An 18,161-nucleotide genomic window follows, 5' to 3' on the forward strand; every position below is an offset into this window, starting at 1 on the left:
CTGAAAGGTACATTCCTGTTTTTGAAGAAACATATGCTGCCATCCAAGCAACATCTTTTTCAGGGGACGTCCCTGCTTATTCAGCAAGACAATGCCAAGCCACATTCTGCACGAGTTACAACAGCGTGACTTTGTAGTAAAAGAAGTAAAAACTAAAATGAGTTTGACACCCCTGCCTTAAAAGATACAGGAAGTGTGCCATATGTTTGAAGCAGTCATTCTCGAGTCACCTGATTTAAACAAAATAAATAAAATAAAATAAAAATAATAATAATAATATATATATATAAATATATATATATTATTGTTGTTGTTGTTGTTATTTAATTTATCCCCCAAAGCCGGTTCACCTTAGCAACAGGATATTTGGTAGATGTCTGTCTATTCTAAGATTTACAATAAAGTCTCCAGAAGCCATACCTAGAAAGACATAGGAAACCTGCCATTTTATTTTAAAGCAGCCACTTTCAGGTCAAAATGCACACCAGATTTCTTTTTTTGTAATTAAGCCCCCAACACCAGTTTCTCATAGCAACATGAAATTTCTTCGGCATGTTGATCATGAGTAGATGCACAAAAAAGCGTTGAGAAGGCATGCCTGAACAGACAGGAAGTCTGCCATTTTGGTTTCTTGACCATTTTGTTTGAAAGCACCCCCAGAGAATTTGGAAAATAAAAAACTATTTTGCAAGTTGGCAAGGTAGGCACATTGATCATTTCTTAACTTCTAAACGTCATAAGAACCCATGCCTGAAAAGAAAGAGGAAGAAGTAAAAGTGTTCCCTCTTTCCTGCTCTGCTCCAATCTCCCAACATGCTTTTTCCCATTTATTCCCCCCTCCCCCAATCCTCTGACATGTACATTATGACTCGCGAGTCCAGTAAACGAACGCCACTGACTGCTTTACAAGTATTCCATTAGGCTCAGGCATGACTTGTAGAGCTAACATGAATCCCGGCCACGTTCCCAGGTATCGAGCCGTTAAGCGGCAATGGAAAATGACGCCTTTAGCTGAGCGAGGTGAGTTCATGCAACATGTAGCTGATGAGCCAAAACATACAAAAGCATCACGGTGGTCATTTAGTGCAAATGTCATTCCCCCCTTGGATGGTTAGTTAGTTACCCGCCGTGAATCTTGGCCATCATAGTCATCATGGTTCTTGATGATGCTCGCAGGCAATCATCTTCCTCCTTAAACCTTTAATAGCCTAGTGCTCCTTTTCAGGTCATTTGGAAAAATGTAGGCTAGAAACACAAAGTGACATTTTTCTTATATAGCCTTACCTTGTTTCACGGCTTTAGCTGCTTTTTGCTGTGTGAAACACGATGTGGTGCAGTCAGTTGGCTTGCAAAACTGACCCTCCAATTTGGGAATGATTAACCTTTTGAGTTATAATAATTTTCTGTCTTTGTGTTTGTTTGCGTGTCCTGCAGAGTGTCTTTACTGTTCTGTTGGGACCGTTTACCTTCTTTAACGCCCAGAAGACCAAATACCTTCAGATCCTCACTTCACTTATGCGCTGGATTGGTAAGACTCGGTTCTTTTCTTTCTACAATATCACATTACATTCATAATAATCGCTACCTAACTCACCTACATACTGTCACTTATTAATTAGCTAACTTACTAACTCAATAACTAGCTCACTATGACTCATGTTATAGGTAACTCACCTGATAATCTACCATTAATGCTGGAGTCTATGTTGGAGGGATGCTGGGTAGCAAGACAATACGCATCATCGTTCTTGTTTATTGCCTGGATCAGACTACAAGACAAATTGGGTCTTTTACAATGGCACTGTGTTGGACTACCGCCATCAAATCCCGCCGTGTCTTAGAACATCGGCAGCGCTACACGCCGCATATTATGAGATCACCGTATCCCATCTTTTACGATCATTGGGCTAATCTTGTCAAATTAAGATGTCGGGGGAGGCGGGACCGGAAAACATGTCTGCATTACATTAATGAGGAAAAAAATTTACTTAAATGATTTTAGCAACTGGCTGCCATATAACAAAGAGTGAAAAATTTAAGGGGTCTGAATACTTTCCGTACCCACTGTACATATTTAAAAAAAATTATATTGCAGTTTCTTATGTACAATGTTGATCTGGTTATGTATATTGAACTTAAACTTTGCAGTTTGTACCAGCATTCTTGACATGGTTATATAGCGGCTGAAGTATTTAACACGTCACCCTTTTTCTCACGAAAATTGACCTGAAAATGTCACCAGATGTTGGCAACAACCCAAGTAAAGGCGCATATCTAATCTTCTGAACGTTCCAGTGAGCACGGTTGGGGCCATAATACGCAAGTGGAAAGCCAATCATACCACCATAAATTTCCCTCGATCAGGTGCTCCTCACGAGATTTCTGACAGAGGAGTGCAAAGAATAATCAGAAGAGTTGTCCAAGAGCCAAGGAGCACCTGTCGAGAGCTTCAAAAAGACCTGGAATTAGTAGGTACTGTTGTCACAAGGAAAACAGTGACCATATTGCTGGGGAAAAAAACGTCAAAGGTCGTTTAAAGTTTACTGAACAACATTTGGACAAGGCAGTTAAATGCCGGGAGAATGTAGTCTGGTCTGATGAGAGCAAAATTGAACTGTTTGGATGCCATAACGCACACCACGTTTGGAGGAGAGATGGCATTGCACATCACCATACCAACAGTCAGGTTCGGAGGTGGGAACATGATGGTGTGGGGCTGCTTCTCAGCAAATGGTACTGGTAAACTCCACATTATTGAAGGAAGGATAAATGGGCAAATGTACCGAGATATTCTTGGCAAAAATCTGCTGCCATCTGCGAGGATGATGAAAATGGAACAAGGGTGGACATTTCAGGTGGATAATGATCGAAAACATACTACCAAGCAAACTCTCAATTGGTTTCAAAGAAAAAAAGGAAGCTGCTAGAATGGCTCAGCCAATCACCTAATCCAATTGAAATTCTAGGGAAAGAACTGAAACTCAAGGTCCATAAAGAAGCCCACGGAACCTTCAAGATTTGAAGACTGCTTGTGTGGAGGAATGGGCCAAAATCACACCAGAGCAATGCATGTGACTCGTTTCTCCATACAGGAGGCATCTTGAAGCTGTCATTGCAAACAAAGGCTTTGGTACAACTGGTATTTAATAAATACCAGTTGGCTTGTTCAATACTTCCCCCCCCCGTGTCATTTCACATGATTACACACAGCTTAATTTCTGATCTTATTTATTCTATTTTCTTTATGTATGGATTACTTGGTTTAGTTGTTTGTTCCCAACATCTGGGGAAATTTTCAGGTCCGTAGCGTAGCACCTTTGGATATATATTTGAAAAAAATGATGACATGTTAAATGCTTATTTCAGCCGCTGTATATGATGTATATGCAAATTAATATCACACACTCACACCTACACACACACGCCAATCTGCATGATGAGCAATAGCCATAACTGATCTAAAAATGAACCTAACCTAACCAGGTAGATCTCTGAGTTTGAAAAAAGGAAATCACTTTCTACCTTAGTGGGAGACCTGACACTGGGAGGAGGAGGCTAGCTTCTCGTAGTCAGGAGTGTAAGAGCTATTTGCAAGGCGTAGGCAGGCAGCGAGGTGGTCTTCAGTCATTGTTGATCTGTACTTGGACTTAATGATATTCATTAGAAAGCAGACTCTCATAAATATGTTGATCCAAAAAGAGATGTCAGGTTCAAGGCACATCTTCCGAGATTGGGATACTGCTCTTCCGCCAGTAGTTTCCAGAACACTGCAAGCTCTCCAGGTTGAGCAGATCTGGCTTTGAGCTCGATGTCATTTAGCAATGGCAGAATCTCATCATCAAGAGCGGCGCTTTCCAAGTCAAATAGTGATTTGACCTTGGCGGCAATGTCACCAACATAAGCACCAAATGGGAAAAAAAACATAGCGTATCCGTCGCTGATCTCCAGGCTTGATGGATATGGCCGTGAGACTGATAGGGTTCGCAGACTGTAATGTACGTTATTACAAAATACATAACACCCCCAACCCCACCCCCGTGGCAGCTAAGTTTATCTCAGTGACTGGCGAAAAGAGAATTCACTCAGAAGTATAGTGAATCCTATGATGTTATTCAATCCTACAATGGTACTCTTGGCATCTTTCTCATTACCTCTTTCCGTGAATCCTTCCTCGCCCTCCCCTCCGGTGGTGTCGGTGGCTTTGTGGTGCGTCCATCAAAGGTCCGGTCCCGGTCTGTGTCTTGGCTTCCCATCTCCCCTCTCATTCGTCACTGACAAGCTTGACGGGCCGTCCCACCCTTGATTGGACTGTCACTCACGGCCGCCTTGAAGGAAAATAAAGTGCCCGTCCGCGGGGTCCCGCGCTCAAACCCACCGACTGGTTCACAAACATGCCGTGGCGTTGGTGCACTGACTAACGTGGGCTAGAGTGTGTTGTTTGCTGAACCTTTCACTCTTGGTCCGTCTTCAGCCACTCATGGTGTGAAGCTTTCCTGTTCACGCCAGCACATTTATTGAACAGTTTAATCTCGTAAATGCTCCTAATGGCTTCCTTCAACATTGGAACATTCGAATCTTTCCAACACTGCGATTGCAACACACACATTCCCATCTACATCAATTTCAATAAAAGCTTCTGAGGTTATAGTAGTATCAGTGTTTGGATTTATTGAAGGGTTAGGGTTTCACTACAGGATTATGGTTTCAAAGTACGGTTCCTGGCCAAGATTAGAGTTTCAAGTTGGGGTTCTTGGGCAGGTCAATTATGTGATTGCCATTAGTGATCATGATAAATTTCAGGTCGATCACGGTGATCAGCTGTGAGCTTATTTACTCGATCACATATGGCAGAAATGGGCGTAACAGCAAAGAGTCAATATTTTCCTGTTCCTCTTTCATTTGCAAATTGCAGAAGTAAACATAATGACCGAACGTGGAGCTAAACACGTAGCTGAGGGTAGCATATAGATGTCAGCCATGACTTGGAGTTATCCTATTGAGATGAGGCTATTGTTGAGAAGAGAAGTTACTTAATGTCAGTTGTGCGGCGGTATCTCCAAAGCGCTTTGCAGCAAATTAAGCCAAATGCAACAAACCTGTTCATTCATTTGAAGAAGTACCACGCAAGTGATTATGTGAAAAGCATAAAAAGGCAAGCCGAGTCAGCCCAGCCTGTCACTCACTGCTACCAGCACAAGTAGCGTTAGCTGTTTCGTCACTACAAGTACCAAAACAGCAATCAATCGTGTCATCGTCATTATTCAGGTGTTTTGTAACATGACAAAACTATCCATCCATCCATTTTCTGTACCGCTTATCCTCACTCGGGTCGCGGGCGTGCTGGAGCCTACCCCAGCAACTGCGGGCAGGAGGCGGGGTCAATCCTGAACTAGCTAACCAGCTAATCGCAGGGCACATATAAACAAACAACCATTCATGCTCACATTCACACTGATGAGCAATTTAGAGTCTTCAATGAACCTATCATGCATGTTTTTGGGAGGAAACGGGAGTACCTGGAGAAAACCCACGCAGGCACGGGGAGAACATGCAAACTCCACACAGGCGAGGCAGGGATTTGAACCATGGTCCTCAGAATTGTGAGGAGGATGTGCTAAACAGTCGTCCACTGTGCCGCCATGACAAAACTAGCTAATCTGTATTGTTATTAAAGATGATGCACATTTGCAAGTAGCAATAATGTTAACAGGGTATGTATAATCATAACTGGAAAATGATCATGTTTATAATCCAAGGTGTCTTCATTATACCCAAGGCGGCTATTTGATTATTTCTCATATACAGTGGAACCTCGATAAAACAGACCCAGATATAACGGGTACCAGATAAAACGGACTGTTGGGACTAAACAATGTGTCTAAAATTAGTTTTTTTTTTTTTTTTTTTGTGTGAAGCCATTTCGGCATTGGCAACAGAGTTGGAATAGGAAGCACACTAATTCCTTGCGGCTCATGAATGATTACTGTACATCAACAATGTCACCATGACCAAGCACACCAGCGTGGTAAGTTTGGATAAAATGTGAAACTTAAAACTTTGTAATAACTTTGTACCGTACTGGACGTTTTAGGCCACGAAAAAAAACCCTACAAAACAATGATTTTGTACTGCACTTATTATGGGTGCATATGGCCTCAAAAAAGTGCTTCAATGTAACAGACCATCTGCTATATCGGACAACCCCCTGCCCCTATTCGTCTGTTCAACAGAGGTTCCACTGTACCTCCAAAAATACTTAGGACTGTAAGCTAATGCACTGTGGTTTTATATTTTTCTGCATTCATTGCACTGAGCGAAAATTGTTCTTGTATTTTTCTGTATTTATTTATTTGGCCTTATTTGCTTAGTATGCTAGTCTAATGAGGTGTTTACTTTTTAAAAATATTGACCATGAGGAGTGTTGTTAGCAAAAGGCGTCAATAAAATGTTGAACTATACTCTACTTCATTAGTTTTCAGTACAGATGGTTTAAAACTGTCAGTTTTAAAAGAATATAAAATTAATGTGATGATAATCGAGATTGGACGAAATAAAAACATTTTTTTTTTTTTTTTTTTTGCCCTATCGCCCAGCCCTACTTTCTAGTCTCTGTTAGGAATTGAAGTTAAGGTTCAAATCATGGTTACAAGCCAGGTTTAGGCTTTTGAACCAGGATTAAGGTTTCAAATTAGTTTTAAGGCCAGTGCTAGGGTTTTAAGTCTGGTTTCCGTCCATGCTTGCTTCCTCCCTCCTGTCCTTCATTCTTTTCATTACTTCTGTCGTTCCTCCTGTCCTTCCTTTCATCCTTTCTTCCTTCTTTCTTAATATCCTCATATTCTTCCTTCCTTTATTCCATTCTTCTTCCCTTCCTTCTTTCCTTTTATATCATTCTTGTATCCTTCCTTCCTTCTTTCCTTTCATTCCTGCCCTAAATAAGTTCTTTTAAAAAGTATATACCTACTTCATCCCACCCTGTATATCGTGTTTGTTGTTTGTGTAACAGTTGAGACGTAGCGTGTGACACGGTGTTGACTCCGTCCTCCGTCACCTTTGCGTGTCAGGGTTAGCAGGCAACCAGCGTGCCGGGGGCCCCGCCTCCCGGCCTCACCACAAGGCCTCGTCACGCCAGTCAACGCTCGACTGTCCTCAGTCAACTCCTGGACAAGCCACACACGGTCATGTTGGAATTTTCAGTTAGCAACTTCGGACTACTTGTTGGTCTCCAACACACTTTTGTCCAAAACTCCATGTTTTCTTGTTTTTAAAAATCTAACTCACCTGTTCATTTAATAATTAGCTAACTGGCTAAATCAATAATGATCTGCCTAAATTTGCAGTCCGGAATAGGTGAGTCTTGAGTCTGGATTTGAAGATGAGTCTGTGATTCGGAGGTCAGGTGGTAGTGAGTTCCAAAAACAGGAGGGCAGAGCGGTTGAAGGCTCCGGCCCCCACGGTGGACAGAAGGGCCGGTGAAGTGGAGGGACGACGAAGACCTGAGAGTATGGGAGGGGATGGCAACGTGAAGGTCTGCAAGATCCGGCGGGGCAAAGTTATTGATGGCCTTGAAGGTGCGGATCAGTATTTTACAGTCGTGTGCGGTGCATTTCCGACCTGGACTTTCAGTGGGTGCTTAATTGTCCAAATCCACATCTTAATACCACCACTATCACGTTGCAAAATGAAGTACAAAAACACAATATAAGTATGCATGGCATTTCAGAGGGAGAGAGAGGCGCTTAAGCGCATTTGAGGATGTATTTTACATTTCATTATTACTAAAGCAAGAAACATGTAGTTGCACCTTAATCTTCCAATACATCACCCGCAAAAAACTACAAAACTCTACACTAGAATATAGCAGTTCTAATAACATGACAAAAGCATAAAAAAAAAATAAAAAATACATCGTACTCACCAGAGATGCAGAAGTAAAGCAAATAAACACTTTTCCGGGCGTAGACAAGCCAGCCGCTCTGTCCTCACAATGTCCTTTTTTTTTTTTTTTTTTTTTTTTTTTTTTTGAGAAATCCGCGTTGAAAATGAATTTTAAAATCATGTCCAATATTCGGCCGTCTTTAAGGCACCTGTGCGAATCCCATTGAGTTCGAAGCAGGAACTGCCGTGAGATGAGTTAGTTCTGATCAACCAATCAGAGGACGGGAAAATACATGACTGTGCTACAGCGAAGATGGAGAGTGACGTGAAAGTGGCGAATCTGACTTCTGATTTTTTTTTTTTTTTTTTTTTTGCGCTGTCTGTGTCCTATGCCCATGCTCAGGATTCTGAAGGACCTACGCAAATTACCTTGACATGGCAAATCATAAATGCTGAAATCTGATTGGACAAAAAAAAATCTAATAACTGGAAACTGGGCAGTCAAGACACACTCTATGAAATGAAGACAAGACTGTTGGAAATAAATTATATATATATATATATACACACGTACGTATAATATTAACAAATATTAGTTAATAATTATCTGTAAGTGTAGGTCAGTGCGTCTGGTAGTGTTTAGGTCGGAAGAAAAGGCTTAGAAAATCTTCCGTACACACCACTGGTATTTTATATTTGATGCGGTATTGGACAGCCAGGGGAGTTGTTGCACGGCTTGAGGGATGTGATGGGTGGTGATGATACGGGCGGCAGAGTTCTGGAGAAACTGTAGTTTTTGTCGTGACTTGTGGGGGAGACCAAACAGAAGGGAGTTGCAATTATCCAGACAGGAAGTGATGAGGTTATGAAAACGGACAGCAGCAGGGTGGGGAGTGAGGGATGGACAGAGACTATTGATGTTTCGTAAGTGAAAGTGTGCGGTCCGGCTGAGGTTTATGTGTGCTTGGAGGAGGGTGTGCTGTCAAGGATGACACCAAGACTATTAAACTAAGGGGAGAAGGAAACAAAGGAATGATCAAATGTTATGGAAGAACTGTCAGTTTTGGATGGGTTGGTTTTGTTACCGATAAGTAGGATTTTGGTTTTATCACTGTTGAGTTATGAAAAGTTGGATTAGAACCAATGAGTTGATAATATCAGTCAGTAAAGGGAGGAAGCAGGAAGAGTGGCAGTGGGTTTGTTGGAGAGGTAGAGCTGGGTGTCATCTGTGTAATGTTGAAACTGTAACTTGAATTTGTGGAAAATATTGCCAAAAGGTGTAGGATGTATGTGATAAAGAGGGGGTGGACCAAGACCAGAACCATGGTTCACACCAGAAGAAACCGGGGATGGGAGGGATTTGAATGATTTCATTTGAACACACTGGGCGCAGCTGGACAGGTAAGAACTGAATCACTGGAGTGGTGTGAGCGTCATGTCGTTGTGTTGCTGTATGTTCAGGAGGATGGCAACAAAAGCTGCAGTTCAAGGAGGATGAGGATGGGGAATCCGCTTGATGAGTGCTGTTTTGGTGCTATGGAGGGGGCGGAAACCAGAGTGGAATTGAGTGGAAGAGATGATTGAAAGTGAGGGGAGAGTCGAGCTGGGAAGCAACTCTTTTTCAAGATTTTTGAAAGGAATGGAATTGACTTGCTAACGAGCTGGCTCTAACTCATTCACCGACTTGCTAACTCACTGACAAGCTCAGTAGATGAACGTATACATTATTTGTAGTGAAAAACAAACATTTGAATTTTCAGACCAGTTAAGTGAAATTGGATAATTCCCCTCACAACTGAAGATCTCTTACGGCGCAGTGGTTGGGAAACGCTGTACTAACTTGATTAACTTTTTCACTCAATCATGAGCTAACTCACTAACTTGCTTGACAATTGGCTAGCTCACCAACTTACTAACTAGCTAACTCACTCATTAACTCGCCAGCGTACTCTCTAATTAGCTCACTAATGCAATAACTGACAAGCCCATTAACTCACTCGCTAACTAACTCACTGATTATCTCAGCCGCTAACTAGCCATCTAACTCACTCACTCCTTACAAATGTACGTAGCTGCACTTGAGATTGACTATCTTTCACCTTCAGCTTATTATTGGAGCGCATCAGTGCCGTGTCCTGTGAAGCGAACCACTTCCAAGCACGCTGGCCAATTCTCTCTCCTTGGAGCATCCCGTCTGTTTGTGAGTGTTGCGTGCGTTTGTTTGTCAGTGAGACGGTCCTCAGAGGACCGTTAAGTTGAAGTATCAAGGTCAATGGCAGGCCTGCACAGCATAGATAAATCACACTGGCTGCTGCTAACATAGCAAGCACGCTCGATTGACACACGATCAATTTTGCGTGCGTGTGCATGCGCGTGCACGCGCATGCGATGACTTTATCCTGACGGGTATTCCGACTGCTGGTGTCGGAATGAGACAACTTGACGGAGGAGTGAGTCATGTGGACATCACTGATAGTTGTGAACAATCCTTTTCTTCTATATAGTCATTAAGAATGTAGTAACCACGAAATGATGAATGGTTTACACTTATATAGTGCCTTAACTACACCATCACCGTGCCCGACGAGCTTTACAGATGCTCACACACACATTCACCAGTGGGCGGCTGCTGCCATGCGGGAGCAATTTAGGGTTCAGTGTCTTACCCAAGGACACTTCGACAGCAGGCAGTTGGGATTCCAACCGGCAACCCTTCGATCACATATTATAACCAGACTCTGACTCTGTTCCTCACCTATGGATGGAAACATCATGTGCTGTTCCACTCCAGTTCTCTAGGTGGCAGTCAAAGTAGTTGTCAACTACTCAGCACTAACTCAATAACTGACTCGCTGACTCGCTCATGAATCACCCAGCAATCATTAACTAGTTGTTAATTTAACTAACTGACAAATTACCTAAATTGCTCACTAGCTAGCTTACTCACTCACTAACTCACCAACTTCCTAACAACTAACCACCCCAGTTACTCACCAACTAGCGAACTCGCCAACTAACTACTTCACTCACTTAATAACTCACCCACTAACTCAATCACTTAATAGCTCGCGACTATGGAAACAACGGCTCTCATTTTGTGCAATGGGGAATAATTTTCAGTATGAACTGAACAGTACGTTTATTATTATTGTTATTGTTGTCGTCGGCTTTCGCACTCGAGCACCCAATTGACTTTTTACATTTTCTATCAAATAATCTCAATACAAATTAAGTCATGTTGTAAAATTAGCATATAAAATGTTGTGACTTGAGTTCGTTCCCCAGTCAGGCAGCTGCACTTCATGCTGTATTTAGCTTGTTGTTGTTGTTGTTTTTTTGTGGTTAAAAAAGGATTACTGCCGTAGCAATGTGGGCACATGTTTTTATTGAGGACAGTCAAATAAAACCTCAAGTAGCACATTGCGGTAAAAATGCCACATGACCTAACCATTGACCAATAAAACTTAAATATGTCACTAGCCGTCAAGTGTAGATGGGAAGTCATAGTCTGCTCGGAGGCTTCGATGGAAGTTGGTGGTTTTGGTTAAAAGAAGCCAATTGAAGAATTCCGAGGACCTTTTTAAGACCACTTCAATCAAACCTAGAACCCTGACATTTGATGTTCGCTCAGTATGTTCTTTGGTAAAAGATATATTTTTTAAAGGCCACAGCATCAGGGTTTGTGTCAAAGGTTAAAGCATACATGCAAATCAGTTGCCTTTCGGCGAAATTCGCCGTTTTGAAGTCAGAATAGGTCATTCACGTGTATCGTATAGCTCCGATGAGTTTTTCCTTGGGCGGCCGCCGTCGATGTCGTCACGAACATGTCGTCGTCTTTTATTTAGTAAATGAGAAAACACACAATTGTGCGCATATATTTGATTGCCCAGGCAGAATTTGTAAGATGGGTACAATTCTTTAAAGAAAACATGACCGGCCAGGCGAAACACATTTAATTTTCTTTTAATGAGATACAAATTAAACTGTCAAGCATTTCAGAAAAGTGTTATCATCAAAAAAAAACAACAACAAAAAAACACATTACCATAAAGAAAGTAATGATGGTTGTTGTTCAGTCATCAGTCGTATTACAAAAAAAAAAAAAAAAAAAATGAATTTCACAAATTCTGCCAGGGTATGTAAACTCATGTGCCCAACTGTACATATTATGCAGTCATATGTACCACTGTAATATTGGAATGAAAGTGTAGGCTACACCTTTTTCATAACCTCTAGGTGGTGGTGGCATTCTAGAATGAAAATGTATACCTCTCACATAACCGTGAGGTGGCGGTGGAATATTGGAATGAAAGTGTACAGCTTTTTCATAACCTCTACATGGCGGCATACATTTATAAAATTTCCCCTATACCCATGTATAATCCGCATCATTGACAAAATTTTTTTGGGGGGAAAATTTTGCATTATACACAGGGAATTATGGTAGGTATTCTATTGAAAAAGAATCATGGGACATATTCCATTTCCGCAGTGTCCCTGAACGCACCTCACGCTATCACGCAGCTGCGGTGTGCCTGCCTACAGTAGTTTTATTCTGAAGAGTGAAATAGGAAATGCAGCAGATGTACATTCCTACGTCCTCTTTCATTGTTATCATACAAGGAGATAAGTATACAACACTCTAGGCCCTTCTGTGAGTTGTTTGAAGCGTTATAATTTACCGTAACATGGGTGCTAATCTTATTAGCATATCCAAGTAGGTCCCTCTGCTGGTCACTTTTAATATTACCGTTAATTCACTGTATACTACGGTACACCAACATCGCATCGACCCTGTTATGTGACTATTGCGCAGTCGTACATTGATGACGATGCTCAAATAATATATCGTGCAGTCCTACGATCTACATACCTACCAAATCTCAACCTATTTACTTAATCTAATTTAGTCCAAATCTGTTTACCTAATCTAATCCTATTGTTCTAATCAACCTACCAAACTAATCAAAGTTTACATTCCTTTTTACCATTTACTTTCCAAATCTAGTCTAAACCTACCTTCCTATTTACTTACCCATTTATCTTCTCATCTAATCTCAAATGTGTGTCTTGTTTGATCCCCTCAGCGTTCACCATGATGATCATCCTGGCGCTCCTCCGCATTGGCGCGGGCGCAGGCGAGGGCCGCCCTTCCGTCGCCTCCCTGGCCGGTGTGCCCAACCTCTTTGGCGTGTGCGTTTACTCGTTCATGTGCCAGCACTCGCTGCCCTCGCTAGTGACGCCCATCTCGGACAAAAAGCGTGTGGGCGTGCTGGTTCTGGCCGACTACGTGCTCATCCTTGGCTTCTACGCGCTCCTGTCCTTCACCGCAATCTTCTGCTTTGACAGCGCGCTCATCCACGATATGTACACACTCAACTTTACCGACAATTGCCATGTTCTGGACGTGCCCGTCCTGCGCTACTTCCTGGGCCTCTTCCCCGTCTTCACTATCAGCACCAACTTCCCCATCATTGCGGTCACTTTGCGCAATAACTGGAAGACGCTATTCCACCGGGATGGCGGTACCTACCCATGGGTGGTGGACCGGGTGGTCTTTCCGCTTATTACACTGGTGCCGCCCATCGTGGTGGCCTTCTGCACGCACAATCTGGAGTCTCTGGTGAGCATCACGGGCGCTTACGCCGGCACTGGCATCCAGTACGTGGTTCCCGCCCTGCTAGTCTACCATGCCCGGCGCCACGTGGCACCGGTGACGGGTCGCCACGCTGTCAACCCGCACCGTTCGCCCTTCTGCCATACGGCCTGGGTGTGGTTCGTGGTACTGTGGGCCACCTTCTGCCTCATGTTCGTCACCGCCAACATCATCCTGACCGACGTCAGGAAATGAAACATCCACCTTGTGCCTTTTTTTTTTTATTTTATTTTTTTATACAGAATGCTAGCTAATTTATCAAGAAAGGACCAAACATTTAACGTCCATTTTCTATACCACTTCATGAGGGTCGAGGGTGAACCGAAGTCTATCCCAGGTGACTTTGGGGGAGAGGAGGTACACCCTGGATTGGTTGTACCAATAAACAAGCATACAAAGAACATTAAAATGTGGATATAATAAAGATATAATTTATGCACAAAAAGTTAATTTGTGGCCATTTATGGAAAAACATACAGAGCCCCAAACATCTCAAACACCCATATTGACAGAAAAAAAACGGAATTGTTGAAATTTATGGACATGAAATACAAATTTGTGACCCCCAAAATAGGTATAACATGCACACAAGTGACTCATTTGTGGCCACAAATTACTATTCAGGTGTAAGGTGTGCACTTAATACTAATTTGTGGCCATGAAATAGGTGTAATGTCTCCACAAAATGCTAGTTTGTGGCCACAATTGACCAATTTATGGACAATATATGTCGGTGCAATATTCATTTTTGGCCATTAGGTAAGTATAATGTGTGCATGAATTACTCATTTGTGACTATAAAATGGGTATAATGTTAAAAAAACAAAAAATAGGTATAAATTGAGCACTAAATTAAAAGGAATTGGCCGTTAGGTATAAAGAGAGCACAAATTACTAAATTGTGGCCATGAAATAGGTATAACGTGCGTACGAAATACCAATTTGTGGGTTTAATATCATTCATATGAACAACTTGGACTTCTGGGTAAGCAATTGGATCGCACCTTGGCTCGAAAATGCATTACGCCATGTCCGCTACCTTACTGGTTAGAGTAAGGGTGTGCTCCATTTTCTACCCAACAGTCTAGGAATTATACTAATATTCATTTGAATTTCGTCCGCACGTTATGTCCACTTCTGGGCCACGAATTAGCCTTTTTGCGCTCATGTTGCATCGATATTGGAGCCACCTTTTGTTTTGAATCCGTAATATCATGTCTGGGTCGAAGGACAATTCTTTAGTTAACCTAAGAAATATCTTTTTGGATTTGTTGGAGGAGCCCAGAGTACCAGGAGAAAACCCACACAAGCAACGAGAGAAGATGCAAAGAGGCAGCTGTGCGAAGCATTCGCGCGCCGTGTTGCCAAAAGGACCAAATATGAACAACTCAATTTTAAAAGTAAAAAAAATAAAAAAAAAAAAAATCTAAAATGTCCTCCGTGTTTTTCTTAGAAGTTTGTCAAAGGAGTCGAGACAAAAACAAAGAAACGCCATCACCACAGTTGATGCTGCTGTTGTTTTTTTACTGATGTGTGATTGGCCAGATATGTTTAAATGTGTGTGCGGGTCGGTGGGAGGGGTGGGGGGTAAAGAACAACACCAGAGTGTAAATTTTTTTCACGGTTATAACACTTATTCAAATGTTTACTGTTATAACAGTTATTAAACCATTTCAAACGGTTATTTCACTATTGTAAGTTATTCCACGGTTATAAAATGATTACACTCTGGTGTTGGTTTGACTGACCGAGCACCCCGTTGATATCAGGGAAAACTCCCGCATTGGGCCAAAAAATCTTTTGAGTTGTTTAACGGAATTAAATATGTCTACCAAACGTTAAGAAGGATTTCCACATTCGCCACAGATGATGTCGTCGCCGTTATTGCTAACACTTGAGTGGCTAAGGAACTGACATTTAAACTTGTCACCCTAACGACAGCGGGAAACGGTCCAAAAATTGCACAATTCAGAGTGAATTTTTTAAATGTATTAATTTTTTTTTTTTTACCCAGTCCTGTAGCTACATAACCCCCTAATATTAGGAATGCCATCTCATTACAATGTGGAAATGTATGCTTCCTGGATGAATGCGTTATACACATGAATGTGTTGTACACACAGTTATTGCGCTGTTTTGAACTGCTATTACAGTTGTAAAAGTGTTTTAACAGTTGTTACACTGTTATAACACTCTTCTAACACCCCAGTGGCATTCCTCCCGCCATGATTTTTGTGTCTTGCAACGAGATATGCTGAAGTACACGATAGCGCAGCGTATAAAGCCAGGCAGGAGATGATGTGGGATGTGGCCACCCAGCGCCTGGGAAATAGTTGCCATGGCAACAGAGGTGCCTTTTGATTGGATCCTTGTGCTCATTATGTTTTCATTGACCTGACAATCACCCCCCACCGAGCAAACACGTTTCTGCCAAGTGATGTGTAGCATTGTGTTGGCTTTTTGAAAGTTTTTGTTTTCATCATAATTTGAAGTATTCACAAAGAAATTAAAAGGAATATGTCTTCATTCATTTTGTCTTTTCATGAATACTGTGGGAAAGTTGGTCATTCAAATTCACAAGCAAATAAAACTGACAATGAATATTGTGATGAATTTGACCTTTTATTGGACAAATAAGCGACATATTTTGCAAGCATTTAGCGCGTCATTAGCGTGCATTGAATGATGCGCTGCGGAAACATTTGTGTTTATTTTAATTTAATCGCCTCAGAGCTCATCACTCACCTCAATCTTCCGCTCACTCATTTATATATGCATCTAAATAATTTTTACTGGAGCTTTTTATTATTCAGCTAACTGAATTTTAACGTGCCAGTTGTCCTCAAAGGTTCGAGCTTCATTCATTTACAATGTTTGTGTGGCGATTTATGCAACTGTTGTCACATTCTTTTAGCCTAATAGCATAATTGCCTAAGTGAAAATATCGTTTATTTTTTTTTATTGGAATGTCCTTACTAAAAATATTTTTTTTCTTGTTTTCCGAAAATGTAAAATATTATTTTTCAGTTCATGTTCAGTTCATTTTCAGACATGAAAAAAACAACAACAACTCAAAGGCTCGTTAGCGTAGCATTTTGTGTCTTTTGCGCGGACGTCTGCAAAGCTTTGAAGTTTCTCGGGCTTTCACGCACATGCTAACGCTACGTTCATAAAGGCTAAGTGTGTCGCTCGTCACGGCTAAAAGGGTCGCTTTCGCCTTGGGAATGCTAAACGCTAACGAGAAACTAAAATTCAGTCTTCCACCAGTCCATTCATTAATTCATTCAGTTTTTCAATGAAAAATGTATTCATTTTTTTTTAAAATATATAGATAAATAAGAACACTTGATTCCAGAAATATTGAGTTGACAATTGTCGCCGTTCCACATGTCACTGTTAGCGTTTGCTTAGCTTAACAGGCGTTTTGATGCACAACTGTTTTGTTGTTTATTTACAGCTCCGCTATTTTTGGTTGACTCTCGACTATCTCTGTTGTAAACGTAATATTTAGTTGATGTGATCGTTGTTCTAAGTGTCGCAGTACGCCGTGAGCTAGCATGTAGCATAAATTCAGCGAGCATCCATTTTGATGAATGAGTATTTTGTTGTTTATTTCTTTTGTAGCTGCAGTTGAGTCTCCTGGCTCTCAATTTTTACTGTTTTGTCAACGCCGAAGCGTATGCTATCAATAAACAACATTAAAAAAAAAAAAGAATATATGTAAATATATTGTTTCATGCGAATGTACTGACGACTCCAAATGGGCGCGTCGCATCGACCGATGCATATCTGCGGCTCAAGTGCCAGGATGAAGCGGCCATGTTGCATTCCCACAATAGCAGACACAAAAGAAATAGCGGTTGTTTCTGAGATATGAACGAATACGTATGAATTTGTGAACAGGTCGTAACTATTGCATGTGGTTACTGTTATTATGTTTGCATGAAGACAAGAATGTAAAGGATTTAATTAGTAGTTAGGATAATTTATGCACTAATATCCACAGAGTTTAAAGGGCAACAAACGATATTTATGAAGCTGTTTTTTTTTTTTTTTCCTTTACAGTTACGCTTTTTTTTCAGTGGGCCAGCAACATTTGTTCTGTCAACGAGGATAGCCTTTATTATGAAGCGTTTGGTCGTTCATTTGTTTACACGTCGACTCTCGCTCACTCGCCAAACGTTTTATCAACGAGATGAAGATGCGTGTCATCTTCCCGCGGTCCAGTCTCGACTGGTCGTCTATCAGCGGACGCCGGTCACGGCTGCCGAACATCTCGGAACAAACGTGTGTGCGTGCGTGTGTGTGTGTGTGTGTGAGCCACTTCGTCATTTTCTTTCATGGAATTGCGTCAGGAAGGAAAACGTCATACGCAGGACGCGTGGATAAACGAGTGGACGGATGTATGACATTGTTCAAAAGCAACAGCATTGTTCAACAATTTAACTCCCGACATCGTTGAAAATCTGACATTATTCAAAAAGCAATCACATTCTTACTCTGCCAACTACCAACATGATTCAAAATCAGTAGGGCTTCCAAAAGTCTGTTTTTTTTGATGTCCTGCTTTAGTGGTCCTCAAACGCAGCTTTTCTATTTCGAGAGGTCTCACATCGCCTGACGTTTGAAG

The 18,161-nt window shown here is 41.5% G+C and overlaps 1 protein-coding gene across 1 annotated transcript in view; it reads left to right on the forward strand.

The window, feature by feature from the left end:
- The window catches only part of tmem104 (transmembrane protein 104), a 39,870-nt gene extending 23,809 nt beyond the window's left edge, over positions 1 to 16,061 (forward strand). Inside the window, exons 9-10 of the mRNA XM_061749212.1 lie at positions 1,435 to 1,528; positions 12,963 to 16,061. Coding sequence (XP_061605196.1) covers positions 1,435 to 1,528; positions 12,963 to 13,726 — 858 coding nt within the window. The 3' untranslated portion in view covers positions 13,727 to 16,061. The remainder of the gene's footprint in view (positions 1 to 1,434; positions 1,529 to 12,962) is intronic.
- Positions 16,062 to 18,161: the final 2,100 nt, after the last annotated feature.

The sequence above is a fragment of the Phyllopteryx taeniolatus genome, chromosome 16, assembly GCF_024500385.1.
Source record: "Phyllopteryx taeniolatus isolate TA_2022b chromosome 16, UOR_Ptae_1.2, whole genome shotgun sequence".
In the NCBI taxonomy this organism is placed as follows: Eukaryota; Metazoa; Chordata; class Actinopteri; order Syngnathiformes; family Syngnathidae; genus Phyllopteryx; species Phyllopteryx taeniolatus.